Genomic DNA, 21,177 nt, shown 5'->3' on the forward strand with positions numbered 1-21,177 from the left:
TCAACAGAATTAAGCCAAATATTTCAGCAGCAGCCTGATCAGATCTTTGGTAGAGAAATAAGTTATTAACAAGGCAATAAAAGGTACTACAATTAAGCTTTTGTTATTAATATGATACAAAGCCAAAACTAAGTATCTGGATAAAATGAGTCTTGAATTCTGGTGATTCTGCTATCAGTTTTGGCTTACCTCTCTCTTAAGGATTCAATCTCACTATAGTCTCAACTTAGAAAACAATTTATTAGCCTAAGTTAGACTCTGTTGAAGCTTTCTATAAATATCACTAACTTTATTTTAATTCTGTCAAGTAATTGTTTTCTTCATTATTCTTAAGGCTTCTTTTTTATTCTTTGTATCAATTGGGCTATGGTAAATAAATTTAACTCTGCAGAATTCTATTGCTCTTATCTAGACCATGGTATTGACATCTATTTTGACCTGTCCATACTGGCACAGAAGCCACGCATGGATTTCATGACTACAGAGCCTAACAATAGAAGGCTGTTTTTAAAGCTACTTTCACAGGCAAGGTGAATTGCACATTAGGTAATGAGGACTCTTTCCCATCACTGCTACACACCAGGAAGAAAAGAATCAAGGACACTCCTCAGCTGTCTTGGCTTTGGAATGAAAAAGTAGGTGACAAAACTTACTCCTTCAGAATGAAGGTTTGTCAGAAAACAGTTCTGCTGAGGTTTCTAAAAGTGTTTTCTTCTTACAGTTCACTAAGATTGTATCAAAGTTGTCATGAAGAAGTAAGAGAGAAGCCTACCAGAACTGCTCATTTGGTAGACTTATGTGGAAAGCAGAAGACCCAGTTTCAAGCCTCGGCTTTGAATATGCAAGTCCCTGTACTCCAGGACTGCCGGGCGTACATATCTGGCTTCTTTATTTTATGACCTGTTGTTCCACATTGGGGTTGAGAAACCTTCCAGCTACAAGTTTCACTGAAATACACATTACCACTGGAAGGTCTCACTGCTGATTGCATATTCCAAGCATGTTCCTTCCAATCCTGACTAGGTCGAGAGACCTACAGTTGGAACCTCTCGCTTCTCTAGGTGTAACCACACTTTAAATGTTCCACCTAGGTACAGACGGCTTTGAAAGACTCTTAAAAATCTAACTGAATTGTTCCAAGAGTAGCTGCAGGCAATACTGTATAAGATTGTAATAAAATTTGCTTTATAATATTTTTACAATTACCATAGAAGATTTAGTTTTATCGTGTTTACACTTCTATACATTCAGTCAGATGTATGTATTAACTCCCAACTACATCTACAAGATAGTTGTGAATGAAATTTTATTGTCACAAAATATTTTTTTGTTATATATTTTGTTTAATATCGTATTAGTGTGACTGTACTGGATATAAGTCTGTAAGACATGCAGACCGTAATATTTGATGTGCTATTCTGGAAAATATTAGGCAAAATGTGCCTTAGTTCACCACTATATAGGCAGATAGGCTTTCTTGATGTAAGAAAAGACAGTTTGCCCAGCGTATTTAGTTATTACTTGAATTTTACTAAGACAGTAACCAAAATGGTCTATTTAGATCATCAATGCCAGCAGCCATGTGATGTCATCTTGAAACAAATCAATGGCTCTTAATTAATTCCTTCATCACTTTCCATTCCTACTGCCTTAAGTTAGACTTTGAAATCAATAGTCCTGGAACTATTGACCACAGAGGCCATTAAAATACCTGCTTGGGTTTTTTTGCTACCTTCTCGTAGCTTGAACCTCCTGGGTAGGGTTTCAGCCTCACTTTTTTTTTTTTTTTTTTTTTAATCTTTTCACTCACATGAAAAGCTTCCTGAAAGAAGTAAGTTTCTTCCAGGTAAGAAAGGAAGAGTACTTGGATCCAATCTTCTTATTTGAAGCCAACAAGTCAGACCAAAAGAAAAAAAACAAACCCAAAACATTGCTGCTTGAACTAAGTTAGGACATCATATACAATATTTCTGGCTTGGTTTTGAATCTAGATCCAAACTGCAAAGTTAAGACCCAACTCTAATAATTCTGAGTATCTGTGTAGTCGTCTTTAACAGACAGAGTGCTTCTATGGAGGGGGATGTAAACAAAGAAAAAGAAGAATCAGAGCAGCAGCTGTGAAACATATACATCTCTAAACATAACAGCTACTTTGTGTACACTAAAACTCAGCAAAATACATTTTCATAAGTACTGAAGTGGTTGAAATTATTTTATTGTATTTGCAGTTCTTGAGCTTGAATTGTGAAGTGACAAAACGTGTAATCCTTTAAGCAGTTATGTCCTCCATGTCAGTCTATGTATGTATTTTATTACCCTCCCTAATCAAACCCTCTCTAATCACACCTTAACTTGCTCCTTCATGAAAGAACTTCTTCATAAAAGGAGACTGTATGCACGTTGCACAGATATCCAGATTGTTATAGCAGCAAAGGATCTGAAGTTGAAAAATATTTCCAGGCTCTTTCAAATTTATGTCTGTGTTTCATATGTAACATGAGCCAGAAAATGCAGATACATATCTACGTTGATTCAGACTTACTGACAGAATGCAGAGTAAGAGCTGTACCTGCAACATAATATCATTGGCATATTTCCCTTATTTCAAATTATATCTGTGATAGAGCAGTAAAAAATGGCTTTTATTTCAGCTTTTATTTTTAATTCATTATTCCTTGTAATTACCAATTGTTCAAGGCTCACAAATAGAGCATTGAAACATTTCCTTTTCATGAATGAAGTTCTGTCCAGCCTGCAAACAGGGACATCATTTCAAGAAAATGCACAGACGTGCAGGGGAAGATCAGGGACTGCAAATGAAAGCAGAGTTTAAAAAAGGATAGTTTTGTTTACTTGACCAAAATAGCGAAGGTAGCAGAACTATTTTTTTTTAAATTAAGACTGGAAGGAAATTTACTGAAAAAGATAAAATCTGTTCTGCCAAAGATCATAAAATCAGCTTCAGATACTCGCAAAAGATGTTTTTGTAAAGGCTTTTGATTATTAATAGTTATACTGACTCATAAGAGCAACATCTCAATGCTTACTAAGGTAACCTCTCTTCTGGTACAATAACTTTCACCAATGATGTGCTTTTTCCTTAAAGGAAGGCGGAGTTACGAGTTAGTGTCAGGGCCATAAATAAGAGGGTCTTATGTCAGGGAAATTAGAAGTCAGTTAACATAAGCGTATACTCAGACCGAGCATTAGAGGGCTTTTCTAAACCATCTAAGTCTGTTGAAATTGAGCCACACAGAGAAGAAATCAGAGAGTTATTCGGAAGTTTAGATATAAGAGCAACAGTAAGGAAGCGTTTCCTCTCGGCTGACGGGCTCGCCGTGCTCGAGGCAGCATGAATCCTGCGCTTGGTACCTTGCTGTTCCCAGTGCTGCTGCTTCTGTCCCCCCGCATGCAGGAGCTGGCAGAGGCGTGCAGCTGTGCCCCTGCCCATCCGCAGCAGCTCATCTGCGATTCTGCTCTAGGTGAGTCATAACAACGCCGCGCTTTTACCGCTGACGGGAGGAAATGAAACGTAGCTAATCTAACTGCTGTGATATTTTTCTGTACAGCTGCAGGGGAACATGTTTAACCAGGTGGCTTGGCCTCTCACAGGATTTTGAAACAAAATGGACTGCAAAATGCCCTTTGAAAGGGAGGGCTATGGAAAAAAATTGGCAGTAGCTGTTCTGCTTTTCTTGTTTTTCCAGAACGTTTTGTGGGTTACAAATTGTTAAAACTGCTGTATTATTTCATGCTTTTTTCTTTTTAATAGGAACAACTTCTATTTTAGCTCCTAACTTAGAGTAAGCAAGGAAGAATACCTGCACTTTCAAAGGGCTACTGTTAACAACATCTATAGCAGACTACTGTCTAAATATGTACAAACTATGTATAAACTATGCATATAGATATTTGTGGCACAGCTGGCTGCACAGCACTCTGGAAAAAAGAACAAAACCCCCAAATCCTCAATGATAATATACTGAAAGACTTGATCTTTGTTCTGCCATGCTACAATTTCCTTAAATTTGCTTTTTGTCATTTCGAAAAATACTTGAGCAGGAATCTGATAGGCCACTTATTTTCTGTTGGCAAACTGGCTACAGGGGCTCTGTATAAATGTGGCTTTCCAGTCTTTCGGACAACTGTGTTTTGTGATATTCAGTCAACATTGCAGTTGTCAAACAACTTACTGAAACAAACTAAAGATCTCAAAATTAGACTGCATGGGTATAAAAAATGTGACATTCTCCAGTCTTTTGATTTCATTAGCTCAAGCTGAGGCTGGTTAGCTTCCATCTAGTGTGAACAGTAAATGTAGAACATGAGTTTCCAAAGTGTCACAAAATTAGCATCTCTATGGGGCAGGCAATACCTTCTGCATACTGATTAATTGCTTTTATACCCTGACAGAAAATCTTTGTAGCCACGACAAACTCTAAGCTCTGTTTGTGGCCATCAGTTAAGTTGTTTTTTAATCTGGCTGTGTTAGGCAATTTTTTATTTTTTTTTAAGTTACCTAAACCAAGCATTACAAACGTGGGCTTGTTTGAGGTGTGAAAGAAAATAAAAGTTGTACTTCCAGAAGCTTAAACGCATATGTATATCTTTAACTATATTAGTCTGCTGCATTCTTAGACATAATAAAGTAACAGTTTTTGAACAACAGACTTAATTTAGAGGTTCTTCTAGATAAACAATTTCACAATAAAGAGGAAACTCAAGTTACTCATATTATGACTATATTCTTTAGGGATGGGATTCTGGCCATTCTTTTTAAGGCAAGTTTTCTTAGATATATTTTACAAATGGTAGACATATGCTGTTTTTTAATTTCTAATTAAATACTGAAGATTGTAAAATAAAACTACTTTATATTTGGACTTGGTGCTCAAACTTCCACTTACATAAATATTCACATTTAAGTAACCTGCACCCTTTGGCTAAGGAATGTTTATATCATGGAGTTCTTTGTTTAATATTTATCATTTTAGAATAGCATTTATACATATTTTATAAAATGACAGAGATATGTAGATATCCCCATACACTGGACATATGTATACACATTAAACCTACTCTAAGCATTTATGGATGAATTCTTTAATTCACTTTGGACACAATACCTTGCATAAGCAGAGCAAAATGGCTTTAAAGGAGCTGGAGAAGACCAGTGGAGTGTTTGCCCTGTGTAAAAGAAAACTCCACTAACCAGTTTGGCAAAGGCAGATCCTCCATCCCTGGTGCCAGAAGTTATTTCGTTCCCGTGTCCAAGTGAGACGTCTGTGGGTTGGGGCTGCTCTTGGGCTTGGGGCAGGACAAGACTGGCATCCTGCTGCACAACACTCTCCTCATGGAAATGAGGGCTGTGCCTCTGCAGCTCCGCTTCATGTTTAAGCGAGGTGGGTTTGAAGCCACATGTGTGTCCTTCTGGCCGTCCGCTTCTTAGAGGGACCGTGGAATCTGGGCCATGCTCTTCAGTATCCCATGCAGTAGCTTACCCAAAACTTTTGCTGTTAGTATCACCATACTCAAAGATTTTTTTAAGATTTAAGAAGATTAAATTGAAGATTGTACTTCAGTTTTAACATCCTTGTACTTCCAAAATATTGATGCACAAAGAAAGCGTCAGCTCTCCAGCTACCAGCATCTATGGAAGTTGAATGCTAGTCCAGCTCCTTTTGTTGAAACTATTGCTCAGAGTTTTTTCAATTATTTTTAAATTCCTACATCTCTGTACTCACAAACACATTCAAGTTAATTTACTCCTTGCAGAATAAAAACCTGGCATATCTCTCTAAAACAAAGGAACCATGCTCTGCCTCTAAATTCTACAGCAAAAGTAAAAACTGACACAAAGCCTCAGCTGGTCTTGCTGATATAGTTACCAACCAGTATATGTACTTCAGTTACTGCATAATTCTTCAACTGCACTATATATCTGTAATTTTTTTTGCTTTCCTATGGGATGGCTTGTGAGTTGGGTGAAGTGAAAATGGAGCTGGAGGGGGCTGAATCAATAGACATTACTTGAGCTACTAACTGAATGTGTGAAGCCACTCAGAAACCTCAGCATTTATGAGACACCAAAAAAAGGGAAAAAAACAAACAAACAAAAAAAACCCAACCCAACCCAAGCAGAGAAATTAATTAAGTCTGAGACAAGCTCTTTTCACTTTTACTTTTGTTCATATGATTAGTGGTGTGACACTTCGTCTTCCCCTGTCAGGAGGCTTTTGTGGTTTTACTCTCTAAATACCCTCAGCTACCACACAACCTGGTTAACTTGATAGAAAACACAAGCTTTCTGACAGACCTAGAGCAAGAGAAATCTGGTCCTACCAGCTGCTGGCTAAAACAAAAATTAAGAATGAGTGAAGAGCTCTGCAGGTGTTGCACGGTTGTACACCACAGGAGGAACAGTAACGATGGGTTAGTAGATCCTGCCAGGAAATGAGTGCCATGCCAGACCTGCCATTTATGTGACCTTGGGTTGGCCAGGTAATCTTCCCACTTAGCCTTAAGGGGGTGTGATGTTATAAAAAAAAAATTAGCAGTAATCATGAACTTCTCAGTAGCTTTAAATTTCAGTTCAGAGAGAGGTAAATCCTCTCAGTAGGAAGTGCCTAACACCATGAAGATATACACCTAACAGAAAAGGAAGATACGTTCTGTTTGTGCTCTTCTAAATGGTGCTGAGGTCCTCCTAAAATTGCCAAGTGCCTTCACATCTCAGTGATCACCTGTTCTTCTCAAGAGGACTTCTGCCCAAAATGGAGATGGGAGGCTAATTAAACAGTAATGCCACACACCGCACTAATAATTATCAGTGCTTTAAAAAAAAAAAAAAAAAAGCCTGGAAGAAACCAGGAGAATTTTCAGACAGGAGGTTTTCTCCTTGCAGATATGAAAGATGATGAGGATGTGCCATTTAGCATTTCAAATTTAGTAGTGAAGCACAATAGTCTCAAGTTGAAACAAGAAAATTCCTCTGATAACAGCTTTTTGGGGGAAACACCATGGATGTAATTGAGCTTATCAGATGGTGTCAAGACAATAAACTTCTCTTTTGTCACTGACTTCTGTAGGCCAGGAAATCATCCCTGGAGTAAAATCTGAACCAAGGTTCACAATAAATTGTACAATCTGTAGAGAAAAATGGTATACATACAGAGCACAGATTCCTTTCTAAAGTCTGTCACTTTTAATTCGAGCTTTTTTTTTTTTTTCCATTTTAGGCATAAGCAAGGTTATTTTTTGGCCAGTAGGAAAAATATGTAAATATTCTGCACTTTTTAAATATGTATCACCAGTACCCTAACTTTAAAGTTGGTTGTATTTTCTGATTTAAACTGTCTTGTGGCTGTTCATTGTTTTTCTTTTTTAAAATATATAATGAAAAAATATTCTTACTGAATACTGGGCACTGCCATAGAAATGGCTAACAGATCTTGAGTACAAGTAAGTATATAATTTTATAGCCTTTGAGAAGAGTTCTATGGCTTTAGAGAAGAGTGGCACTTTTTAAAATATAAGGGAAGCCTTACAGCTGGAGCTTGGCAGCATTCTCAGCCTGCTAAAATCTCAAGATCACTGAGATCAGGAATTGTAAAGATGTGCCAGATGATATATTAAATTTTATAACATTTAAAAATAACAGTAAATATTTTATTTAAATACACCAGAATTAAGTTTTCAAAGTTATCTCCTCTGGGATAAAATTACAATATGCTATTTCTATAATATTGAATTTCATATTAAAACTTTCATGGCTCAGTGTCCCATGATTTTGCCTCTTTTAAATGTACATTTTTAGAGTAGGAAGTAATTTTGCCTGATGGGGAGAATTACCTTTGGAAAATATATTAGAAATGTGGTCAGTACTTCCAAGTTAGGGGAAACAAGGTGAATAGGGAACTTAAAGTAGATTTTGTATTTTATTCTTACTACACAATGTGCACCTACTGCATTCGTATTCTCATAGTACTTTGCTGTGAGCGGTTTGAATGAACGTATCCTGATTGCCCATAAATTTAGGGTGATGGGCACCTTGAAGTCTTCAGTGGGGGGTTTGACACGAACTTAAGCAGCTATGTAACTGATGTTTGTGTGTTTAGGACTACAACGTTCATACAAACAGTAACAGCCATACCACATAACAAAAAGCATTGAAGACATGGATGGAGCAGACCTTAGTTTTCTGCAAGGGCTTCAACTCAGAGCCCCATAAAAACCCCCAGCTCTTAAAATGTTGCTTGAGGCTATACACAGATGAGCTTAGGAACTGCTGGCAGACCCTGGCTGAATCCCGGACCAGAGGCTGCCCATTTAGACACCTCGCCGAGCAAAGCTCAGGCATGGCATCACACAGTTTACATTTCTGAGCTGTAAAAAGTCTTTTAGACTTCTACTTCAAAAATTATACTACTTCTCATATGAATTGTGTTTATATTATTGTCCTGCCAAATGGAGGCAGATGGCATTGCTTCGCAGCAATGTTCTTCCTTTAGAGCAGCAATCAGTGACAATAATGCATGGGTGTATTCCTGGAGTAACTTACTGTGCTCACGCTGTATGCATCAGTCCCTCACTGGACATGATTATGCAGCTACCAATTCTCAGGGACCCCAAGGGAAAATTAAAGCTGAATTTCTAATTCCAAGAATTGTGAGTTTAATTATAGACCTAAAGTAAGGTGCTGGACTTAGCTGTTCTAGTCCTCTCCCTTCTCTGTGAAAATGCACACAAAACCCAGGAAAAGCACAGCATCTGAGCAAGATTTTGCAAGAAGTGTTAGGAAAAAGAATTTGTGAGCATATTTTTATTAGTGTCATTGAAAATGTATGCTGCCATAACAATATTTTCAGAGGCCTAATTACATTAGCCAATGAATCGTATAAAACAGCTAGAGATTATATTCATCTCAAAAGTACTGTGAATCATATTAGGCAGGTATAAATGCAGAGATACTGAAAATTAGGTGAATCTCAAACTCATGCCCTGAGCCAGTGGCTGAGAAAGGCTGAATTCCAGTCCTACGCTCAATAACCACCCACAAATATTCAGAAAACAATATTGGTATGTAGGAATCATGAAGAGCCAATTTGTTCCCAATGTTCAGTTCTTGTTAATGGTTAGTATTAAATTTATTAACAAAATTTTCTGTGGAATACGAATTTTAACTAATTTTAACCTAAACTCAAATTTCAACAAAACTGTAAACAATACAAATATCAAAACCACCTTACTACATAAGGGAATGAGGAATTTTGGTTGTGCAATGTCCCAGAGTCAGTTATGCAAAAAGGGATAGGTTTCCTTACTTTTATAAATATGAAAGAAATATATAGTATTTTGTCTTACTTGTCTGTTCTGCATACTTTTATACACATTGATAGTACTTGCAATTAAAACCCCTAGACCATATGAATCCTAAAGTTATTTAGTTTAAAGCAGCTTCCGATGCATTTAGAGTGAAGTTCTTAACACAGGAAAAAAAATCTGCAGCCATACAAAGGCCCACTGGTACAAATTCCTGTGTATTACAATTAAATTATAAGAGCAGTAAATATAAACTTCTTGGCAGCAGAGTCCCAAAGCTTCTAAATGCTTTCCAAAATATTAAAATATGAATGTGAATTCTACTGCAGTGGATTGCCACAGGCACCGACTACAAAGATGCTGCGCTGCTACTGACTACTTACAACTACATGCGCTTGTACCTTTCTGCATGAACACTGGTCTGAATTGCTTAAGTGCTGCTAGGGAAAACAACAAATCATCTTCTGAGTTTATCAGAGAGTAAGATAGAGATGTACAAAATCACTGTGCTTTAAACTAGATTTGTTATGTCTGCCCATGCTGAAACATGCTGAAGTTTCTTTCAGAATGCCCCCCAGGTAAGGATGAACCACACCGCTCTGAATTCCTTCCTTTGGAGACGACATTTAGCAAAACATTAGTGAAATAACTTCCTAGGATAAAGACTGGATTTCCTGTTTGGGAGTAGGACCTATTAATTTGAATAAGATCCGCAAATAACCCCAGATCTACTTCAGGTTTTAAGACACAAGTGAGCATTTTGAGAACTTAAAATTCCACTTTAGTTAGTTTTCTAACTAACTTTTCAGTTCTGAAAGTACAATTTTAATTGCATTGCCAATAACATGCAACTCTCAAAATAATTTCCAATCTTCTATAAATATTGTACTGCAGAACCTTGCCATTTGAGCATGAAAATGGGGCTCAGTCTGGAAAAATGCAGTCATTCTCCTTTCCTTTGCTCCTTGAACGTTTTCATGGCATTGATCCCAACAGCTTAAAAGTTGTAGCTGTAAAATGAGGTGGCATCATGAAACAGTGAACAGCAGGACACAGTTTAAAGGAGACTTATATCTGTTCAGCCTAACACTCCGGTCAGTTAGAATACAGTTGCCAACTGAAATTTTTTTTAGCTTTTGTGAAAACCAGAGCTAAGTATTGTGTACTAAAATGAAATATCAGAAGAATTTATCTGGTTCACTGATTTAAAATTAACTGAGTATCACTGACTCATTACTGCGTATGCAGGATAAGAAAATTCAGCTAATGTGTTATTTTTATTTTAAAAGTATGCCTTACAGTGCTAAGAAACTAAAAATCAGGATTTCAAAAAAAATCCTACACACACTGTGTGCAAACCAAATTGCAAGCTTAGGAAAAAAGATTAAATAATATAAAACACAGAACACGACAGACTGCCAAGCTCTTAATCCTGTTAACCTACCAACTTTAATCCCTAACTCTCTCATTAAAAAGTAGTATCTCAATACTGGGAGTTTCCTCCGCAGGCCAGAGGAAGGGGCACGCAGCTATGAATGGAAATCTACAATAACACGATGTATGTTGTTCTGCAGACTGGAGAGTATAAAGAGAGCGTTATTCTTCAGCTGAAATTAGACAGATGTTGATTACTAGTCAAATGATGTGGTATTTGAGGCTTGTGAAGTAGAGAGAAATATTTCTGGTAACATGAGTAGCAGCTGTAAAAACATTACAGAAAAATAAAACTGACCTTGAACAACATTAGGAAATCATGCTACTTTTTTCTATAATAATTAAGTTAAAAGTATACCCCATATCTATTAGAAAAAATTTTCATCTCTTCCATTTGAAAGCTTACAAAAAATAGATATTAAGACCTCACTCACATAAATTTAATGTATTCTTCTTATTTAAAAAAAATAAAACTGCATAATCTGGTTTAACAAGGAAGCCAAACTTGATCAACTCTTCCAACACAAGGAATTTTTGCATCCCACGCCAAAAGCACACAGAGATTCACAAAATTGTGACCTACCTGAAAGTCCTAACGGGCTTGGGAAAGCAGCCTCCCACATTTTGGAAGCCTCATATGAAAATGCATTTTAGATGCAGACTAGCACAAGAGTTAATAAAAGACAAAAGAGGAACCAAATACTGCAAAGCATTTATGTTAAAAATGAAGTTGATAATCAGTGCAATTTAATAGCCATATGAAAGGTCTTAAAATAATCTGCGGTACCTACTTTAGAGACTTCAGAAGTATTCATGGATTTTTCAAGAAGGTGAGTTTTTGGAATGCAGTAATTTCTTCTGAGTAAAAACTCCAGAAATAACAATGAATGATGAAATACTCTTAATTTATAATCTCAGAAAGAAAGGTCTTTCATTGTTGTCTTGTGCAGACAAAACATTTGCACAGTGGCTAACTTAGGCGGAGGGATCACACTGAACCTTTTCAATACATCTGTGATCTTTTCTTTCTCTTATACGTGCAATGTGTAGGTTTACTCACCACCATTTTCTCCTTGTTTTCTATTTTGCTTTGGATTAGTAGAACCTATAAGGTTTGGTCCAATACCTGTGTTTTGAATTAATCTTCCCTTTCAAAAATTTCCCTGGAGTTCTTTCAGCCTGAAAGCTAAACCATCACTATGAGGACTGAATTTGTTCGGTTACAGACAAGACTGTTCCCTCACCACATTTACCGCCTCCTGCAGCTGGAAGCATTATCAAGACTAAGCAAGGCCCTTCCAGAAGTTGCTTTCCACGGGCAAAGGATAACAGCGTACTATTGTTATAGTTATGTTCTCCGACGGAGCTGTACGCTTATAGACCCAAAGATCAAGTGGCCGAATTGTCCACTAAGGCCCGCTATTTTTTTTATGCGATGGTCAGGAAGTGTGGTTCAGCTGATTACTGTGCTGTTGCTTTGCTTAGTTATTTTACAGATAGCTATGAACATGTATTAATGGAGCGTCAGAAAATTAAAATTCAAATTAAAAAAAAAATTGTATTCATATCCTAAATAGCATAAGCACCTTTTGAACTAAGGATTCCTTGGCACTGGCCCTTGGAGGTTTTGAGAAAGAGGGAATATTAACAATGTAGACTTACATTTGGAAAACCCATCCGGCAAACACAGGGAAAAAAAATTTTCAAATTCACTCAGTACTGGGCCAGTTCTGCTCCCACTGGATTCTCTTTGCCTCTTAGAATTGAACTAGTACAACAGTTTCAAACACCTGAGTTGGACTCTTCAGATTAGAGTTTGGGAATGAAACTGCTGCTTGCTGATCTGACTTGCCAAAGTAGAAACTGATAGGTGAGCTGCTTGCTAAAAGCATTTGCAGTCCTTCAGCTGTTTAAAGATCATTCAGTAGCATCTTACATTGTTCTCAGAAGAGAATAGAAGTATAGGGGTTTAATGTTGGGGTGCGACTCCCAAAAGAATAAGGATGATCTAGTGTTTCAGCAGATGTACTGAAGTAAATCACCTATCATCTCTCTACTGAAGTCTGGAACAATTAAAAGCTTGCATAATAATTCAGAAATCAACACTGCAAAAAAATGATTGCATTCTCCTTCACACTGTAAGCACCAGAAGGAAAGATGTGTGGGACACTTACGATATGGCTGTGACAACATCAGACATCAAAAAGATTTGCCATGATTACTCTTAAAGCAGGATATCATCATATAACATTGCCAAATTGGTATTATTGTCAATAAATTGACAGCACTCCTGTGTGAGAGTGTAGGAATCATCTTCGATCTCCCATGAACACCGTGTGATCCATTTTGACAAAATGGACCAATTTTCATTCACGACGCAACTTTCTTTCTCCCTCCCCAGGGATTTAGAGTCTTCTGTATAATTTTCAAAAAAATAATGAATACTATGAAACTACTTTTCAAAGGTGATGATGGCAGCCAGCATATTTTGATTTAAAAACAACAACAACAAAAAAACAAAAACAGAGCATTTGGAGAACAAAGGCAGAAGTGAGCTCTAGCTGACTTGAAGGGATTGATGTAGAAGGAATTACAGCTATCATAAGTGACAAAAATATATATAAAAAGTAGAGGAACAGAACGAAATATATCTATTTTGCATTGAAAAGACAGAATCTCAACTGCATGGATGCCTGTTTCTTCTCTAAAGAAGTTTAAAACTATTACAATAATGAACAGAAGGTGAAGCCCTTTTAGTGTTCCAGTAAATTCATAATAACCAAATTCTGAAAGACCACAAATAAATTTCAGTTGATTTTCGAAAGTGCAAGTTGCCTATGACTTCAACCGAGGATGCTTATTGTAAATAAAGATTCACATGCCACCAGTTAAACACCAAATAACTGAAGCAATAAAACTGAGAGCAGTTTTGAAAATACAGAGTACAGACCTTCACAAAGAGTTCAGACCATCTCAACAGAAAACATGTGAAATAAAGTTAGCACTAGCAGAGCCTTTTTTTGGACTCAAAGTACAGAATAATGAAGAAAATTAAATGGGAACAGGATAAAAAATAATGGCATTTTTATGAGTCTGTTGTTGGCAACTCCTTCAGCATGAACAGAGAATATTTGTTATGTTAAAGAACTTGCTTTGAAAAGGCCATAGACATTCCAGGATAAGGACAACATATTAAACAATAAAGTTTGGTACTGGCACTTGGTATTACTACTCATTACTTTGTTTCATTAAAAAGAAGCAGACATGATCACTGCTCCAAGCAACACATGTAACACATGTAAAGATTTCCACAACTCCTTAATGTACTAATGGCTACCTACATTCTATTATTACGTGAAGAATACATGAATTCTGAAGTATCTATATACAGTATAGAGATATCTATTCTATTTAATACCTGTCTCTCTCAGAGGTTTCAAATAATTGAGAAAGCATTAGTGTTAATTCTTTTGGAGGCCAACACATGCAATTTAAATACTGATATGCAAATATATGAAAATAAAAATCTTCATTCTCCTAAAAATGATTTTTAAATTTCTCAGATCATCTGCTTTAAAAATATCCGAGTACCTATAAAGCTACAGATTAAGTATTTTATCATTTTTAAAACATTATTCTATTTTGATTTTGATCAGTTAATAACTTTTGCATTTTTTGGATGTTAATAATTACATGAATGTTTAGGCAAGGTCATTTGCTTTCTTCATTGGTGAAACAAAGCTTTACAACAAGCAAGTTTGGCAAGCAAGTCTATTATATAACCTTGAGTTAAAAAAATATGCCAAAGTTTCATTAGAGAAGTGGTAATGCTGTACAGATGGATCCGTTGCTTTGAAGTGGGGAGTAAGACTTTTACATCCTTTCATACATTTGTATCAGTTCTGTAAGCAATATAAATCAATGGCCAATAGACACACTATTACATTAAGAATTTTATCCAAGCTATCTAGGCTACCTGTCCCATCCAAGCACACCTTCGGAGCAGTGATTTAAAGAGAGTTCACTAATTTCTGCCTGTTGTGGCAAATTCTATACAGATTTCCTCTTTCTCCTTTTGAGGTTAAGACAATTCTCCTTGCCTGCTGTCTCTTTTCCCTCCTTGCAAGGAGAGCTAGGAATATCACATCTCTAGTTTCAAAGGTAAAGAATACATTTTGTCACAGGTCTGCACACATGGAACCCAAGTATCCAAAACTGTGCTCCTGGCTTCCTCTGGCAGCTCTGATAGTATTACATGCCAGTCTACTCCTTATGAGATCAGGAGTTTGCAGGACTAGACCATGATATGCCGGCTATGATATCCATAGCATTTAGACACAAAGAGGGTAAATCAGACAGGGTGTCTCAGCCCCGTCTTCAGAGTTCAAGACATTCATCTTGGGATTCCTACCAGTATTTTATAGCGACTTGAGCGTAGAAGAAAAGGGCAGATAATGCCAGTTTCACTCGCCAACTTTGAGATAGTTTGCACTCTAGGCTCTCACATTTAAATTCTTAGCCAGTTACAGATACGTCTGATTTAATGGCACTGAACGGAAGCAAATCTGAGCTGTATTTGTATATGCTTGTGTATGCTGGCCACACTGCTCTGAACACAGGAATTCCATCTGGAGCAGGCCCTTGGTTATGGGAAGGACTAATATGGGAAGGACCAATACAATCCCTTCTGTGACTTTGCACTGCCCTTCCTTTCCAGTCTCATACATTTGATCCGCTGAATTAACCCATCCCTAAAACTGAAGAGGGACACTGGTAAAAATCTCCTTACCAGATCTGTCCCCATTCTTCTCTTACAGAATACAAATATGTGAGTACTTGTATACTACAAGGAAGGAGTTGATCCAGGAGTGTGCTGATCACTAATAAAGAAATAGTGACAGGGTGTTCAAAAACACCTTTCTTTCTTAATCCTTTGGGTAAACATTCTGAAAAGAATCATCTATGCATTAGTTGCAAAGGTTTGTAAAAAGATTAACTTTTGAATTAGTTTTCTTCTGGCTCTAATGTAACCAGTGGCACTATCAAAGGGTACAGTGGTACTGCAGACTCCAGTTGTTTCCAAGTAATTTATTCCAATATTCAAAGAAAAATCATCAGAATTGTCATTGATTAGTAAATGCATAAATACTGAAAGTTTCATACGTATAATATTGAAAAATAAAGGCATGCAAAACTAAGGAAAGTCTTCTAAAGTTAATTTAAATGAGGAATCTGTATTCTTAACAATAGACAAACGTATATTTATCACACAGTGTAAATTTGTATTAGCACCAATAAGAATAACCACCAGGACAACAATTTAGACTGAGGATTCTTCTATGAATTTTTACTTTGACACATCCATATGAAGATAACTCTCATTTCATAGTTTACAAACGGCATAACTGTAGTTTTATTAGTGCTTCATAAGAAGCCCTTCCCCTCTCCATCATTCATAATGAAGAATGGAGATCTCAAAAGGCAAAAAAAGTATAAGCCTGGAAGTAATACAAGCATGTCATCATAGCAACAAGAAAAGACATTTCACATAGCAACCCTACATGGCCTGCAAAGCCTAGATTCATTTTAGCTGTTTCCTGGTTTACTCTGCAGTTATTTTAGATCACCAGACCTAGAAACTTGACCTTTAGAGCTTCAAACAAGCAACCCGGACTCTACTTACGTGAATATTTTTGAGGTATGCTTTCAGTGTACATACACACCAAGGCCCAGTAAAGACACTGTCTTATTCCAGTCATGTTTTACACTAGCCTACAGCTAGAACAACGGAGCTGCTAAGATGTATGAACACTGGCAACTGAATAAAAATGATTGCTGTTTCTTTGGTACTGGTATGTACTTCCTTTGGATGTGTTTAATAGTCTGCTGGATTTCTTATGTCAGACCACTTTTGGAACTTTAAAATCACAAGAGAACTGGAATATTGTCCATGATCAGATCAGATTATTTAAACCCTTATAGCCACGTAAAGGGGCTATATTTTCATGTCAGTTATTTTTTGCATTTAGATACAGTAGACCAAGCAATGTTTCCTTTTAACAACATGCTTTTCTCTCCCCAGAATACTGCCAGACAAATAGCACAGCATGTATGCCTTTGAAAATAATCAATGTCAGCAAGGAAGGCATTAGTTCAAGTCATGTATATTGATTTAATTATTAAATAGAAGCTTAAAAATTCTCCTGAGTATAGGAAATCAAGAACTGAATCTGCAGATGTACAATTCCACAAGAAGATTTTACAATGAGGCAAATTCCAGTAGAGCAAACCTCTCTCATTTTTCTCTTTTGAGAAAAAACTCTCTCTATACAGGCTTCAGATAAAAAAAGGACTTTTGAAAAGGATTTTTGATTTGAAACATCAAGTTTTGAATAAACTTGAGATCACTGTGGATGGTGTTCCTGCCATTGTCACTTTTTCATATCCCCTTGATCCATACTCTGGGTGCAGTCCTCCAGGAATTGGAGACATGTATGTGGCAAGCCTGTTTTGAACTACTGCACCTCAAAGAGCACAAAAAGTTAAATTTCTGAGGTTAAATAGAAGTTTTAAGAACTCCTAACAGAAGTGCAAGCAGAAAAAACCTGCATTATTATATATGTGAATGTTTTCATTTTGGTGAGAAGACATATTTCTGTATATAAAAGCTCATTTGAATGTAGGGCCCTTCAACATTATATACAAGTTAATATCCATAGTTGTACTTTATTTCATACTGCATACTGTGCCTGCTATATCAATTCAAATAAACACTTCTGTTTTCTCTTTTGTATGTTTAGACACTTTCTTCTGTCTATTCCCATACCTATCTGTGACTCTGTCCTCAACCAACCCAGGGAACAATACCTTTATTTAGATCCCTCTCCTGGAGCCACTTGTTCCTTGGCCCCCCAAGAGCAACAGCATCTGACAATAGCTTGGTTGAGGCATCAGAAATTTTAAGGAAATAGGCAGAAATAATTGTTCAGAAATCACTCCTCATATTTTAGGTAGTTAAATGAAAGGACTAAACTTCTAACCAGTCTGTGTTAATTATTTTTTAAAATCTGGCTTTTGATGTTTTTTAAAAAAATTGTATAATAAGTACACGTCTTGTAAAAATTGATTCAGTAATTCATCTTCCATATGCAATCTGAGGCAATCAAATATAAGAGGAAAAAAAAAAAAAAAAAGAGCTGCATGAATCATTATCGCTACCTTACAAGCCTTGTTTGTAACTTGTTGGTAACTTACCTTTTTCTTTTCCTGTCTACTTGTTTTTTTAATCTCAAGCTTTTTTATAGCAAAGCTGATTCTGACTATAAACTTATATGATATGAAATACACTTTCCTTTAATACATTTTAAAAGCGAAGGTTAAATCTTAGTGTTAAATCTCTATTCAGATAGCTATGCCATAGTCTGTAAGTTTTGACTAAACTTAAGTGAACTGGAGGCTACTGCACCACTTTGTCCATGGGCCTCAGAACCTTTTGCAAGGCTAATGGGAAAGGATTTAGACCTCATTTTTTAAAAAATGCAGTTAAGGCATCCCAGCCTAGACACCCTCCTCCTTCTATTCACCAACCTACTTACTGCTGAAGGAATGGACCTCCTTAACTATGGGTTTTTGCTTTGAGCTGCAACTCTTTAACCAAAAACATATTCATTTATGAATCCTAGGCATTACATCACTGATTTAATAAAAATTCCACTTTGCATAAGTAGTGCAGTTAATATTTCAAACTGGATGCATGCCTCATGACAATGAAACACAACTCTCTTAATTCTAAGAAACAAATAAATAGCTCAGCAGGAATTAGAATAGACAGTCTTTACTACCTCATGTATGAGAGCACCCTTAGTGTTGCAGTCTTAGTTGATCAATACTTAAAAACACAGAATAATTGAGGTTGGAAGGGACCTCTAAAAGTCATCTAGTCCAACTTCCTGCTCAAAGCAGGTCCAGTCAGACCAAGTTGCTCATGGCCTTATCCAGTCAAATTTGGAATATCTCTAAGGATGGAGATTCCACAACCTCTCTAGGTGACCTGCTGCAATGATTGATTATCTTCTGCTGCATAGTGCCTTAAGTGCCTCAAGTGCCTCAAGCTCTGTAATACTAAGGGCATCTGCAATTCTGCAGCCTGCCTTCCACTTGCACCTCTACTTCCACCCAAGCTGCTGTGGCAGTGTTTTTCCAGAGACACAGACGCAGTATTTTCCCTGGCTGCTCTCACGCTGTTGTTCTTGTGCTGTCATTCTTATAAGGCCTTCAACCTGCAAACCCTCTTGCTGCTGTTATGACAGGTTCTTATGAGAAGCAGTTGTCATGGGCACAAGACTCACCCCTTCTTCTTACCCCTTATTTTGTAGGTTTTAGTTTATATTAAAGAAAAAGACGACTTAGCAAATAACAAAATAGATTACAGTCCCATAAATAAACATTTCCCAAATAATATGCATGCACAAAGCTTAAAAACCAATCAGCACGCAACACTTGCCCCTGATCAAAGCATGCTTCAATTAGTGCTAACAGCATCATAAGCAGGATGGAATTTGAGCAGGTCCTTAAGAAAACTTTACAGTTACTATTGGAAAAGCACTACAGAAGGGACAACCTGCTGCATTGGAGAGGATGCTGGGGAAGGACGTGTGCCTCAGAGACCCTGCTGCTCCTGTTCCTAGCTGGCCACTGGGGAGACTTCCTCCTTTTCCCCCTCCCTCTTCCCTTTTGTTTTCCTCCAAAATGAACTTTTATTGTAAAAGTCAATATAGGCCATCAGCTATGAAGCCCACAAATAAATCTTTGTTTTTATGAGCCTGTCTTAACAATCCTTTGTGCAACAACTCATTGTGAATTTTTTTTCCTGCAATCTAGTTACAATTCTTCTAGTTGCAACTTGTGTCTGTTGTCTCTTGCCCTATCGCTGGTCACATCTGAGAAAAGTCTGGCTGCATTTTCTCTAGTTCAATGGATCTTTTTATCATTACAGGAAGTATGTCTACTGCTATTCCAAATGCCTTTATAAAAACATTTTTTAAAAGACAGGGCCATATTTTTCTTGTGATAGAAATCGTATCCTAGAAGCAAAAATACTGAACTAAACCCAACTTAAATAAAACAACAACTTAATACTAGTTTGTACTTCTCATTGTACTATGATCATAACACACTTGACAACTTTGTTCAGGGAGTAGCTTGAGTGTTTTCAGAGTCCAAATAGATGATAAGAGATTCTCAAAGCTCTAAGTGTCTGCCTCCCTATCTTTCCATTTTTAGAATTCATCACCCTTCTTAACAATAGTTTTATTTCTACTTATACTTTATTTTTTTAATTACATATATTTAAACTGAGAAGACAAATAAGCAAATATGATTTCTTGCTCTTATGTCCAGTAACATCTTAAATATTTTCCTACTAAGTATTCTTCATTATAACTTTGATGCAATTGAACAGATTTTGGGAAAAACAGATCTCATTCACCCATCAATTTTTACCTTTCCCCTACCTCCTGCTTCCTAGAATAATAAAATTAATCTGGAGAGCAAATTCCAGCTTTGTTTCCTTTTCTGAAGAAGTAATAAGGTTGATATATTTTTGTTGAGTATAGTTGCCTGTCTTGATACATTACCATTTATAGCTGTGTGACCAACTAATTAAAGAAAAAGGCTAAATATTATCATCTTAAAACTTATATAAGTACAATAATACTATAAAGCAATATCACAAGAAATATGTTATTTAATAATACTAACTTCTAATAATGAGAGTAATTCTTCATTAAACAATTTTCCCTCTGTTAATGCCTAGAAGTAATTCAGAAAGTCTAAAAAGATACCGCTTTTAGGGAACGCATGAGTTTCAGTGGGCAAGGAACAAGAATTTGCTGTATTCTGATTCCACTTCTACCTGTGACTTGGCACGAGGCCTTCAGTATACTGCTCAAATTCTTTGTGCATCCTCTTCCCGAGGTATAAAAAAAAAGCGCTCATATTTGCATACAATATAATGTGTTAAGACTAATATAACAGCAGCACTTTTTTTCAAAAACAGACCCCAGTATAAGTAGTTCCTCGTGATCATAAAATCTGTTCTAACACACAATGTGATGACATGGTTTATGTACATGCAAATAATTACTGTAACTCATTTCAGAGAGAAACCATACAAGTTAGGGAAGATAAACATGGTTAATGCCTCTCTTTCTACTTTTAGTGTATACAAAAAGTCCACTAAAAGTAACCCAGGACTTTTTTCATAACTGTTTAAAGCCAAATATATCTGACATTATACTAAATAATGTCCTTTATCCAGTTCAAAATTATCTTTTGTTGTTGATGATGCTTACAATGTTTATGTGTAAAAATGCCTAATTATCAGTCTCTCAAGACCAGCAATTAAACCAATGGTTAAAATTG

The 21,177-nt window shown here is 36.5% G+C and overlaps 2 protein-coding genes across 2 annotated transcripts in view; one reads left to right on the top strand and one right to left on the bottom strand.

Annotated features, from left to right (window-relative positions):
- SYN2 (synapsin II) overlaps positions 1 to 21,177 on the bottom strand; it is a 127,669-nt gene that overhangs the window by 63,700 nt on the left and 42,792 nt on the right. The gene's annotated exons all lie outside the window — the stretch shown is intronic.
- Positions 3,338 to 21,177, top strand: part of TIMP4 (TIMP metallopeptidase inhibitor 4) — a 29,614-nt gene continuing 11,774 nt past the window's right edge. Inside the window, exon 1 of the mRNA XM_026066428.1 lies at positions 3,338 to 3,482. Coding sequence (XP_025922213.1) covers positions 3,353 to 3,482 — 130 coding nt within the window. The 5' untranslated portion in view covers positions 3,338 to 3,352. The remainder of the gene's footprint in view (positions 3,483 to 21,177) is intronic.

This window comes from Apteryx rowi, unplaced genomic scaffold, assembly GCF_003343035.1.
Source record: "Apteryx rowi isolate R43461 unplaced genomic scaffold, aptRow1 scaffold_240, whole genome shotgun sequence".
Classification (NCBI taxonomy): domain Eukaryota; kingdom Metazoa; phylum Chordata; class Aves; order Apterygiformes; family Apterygidae; genus Apteryx; species Apteryx rowi.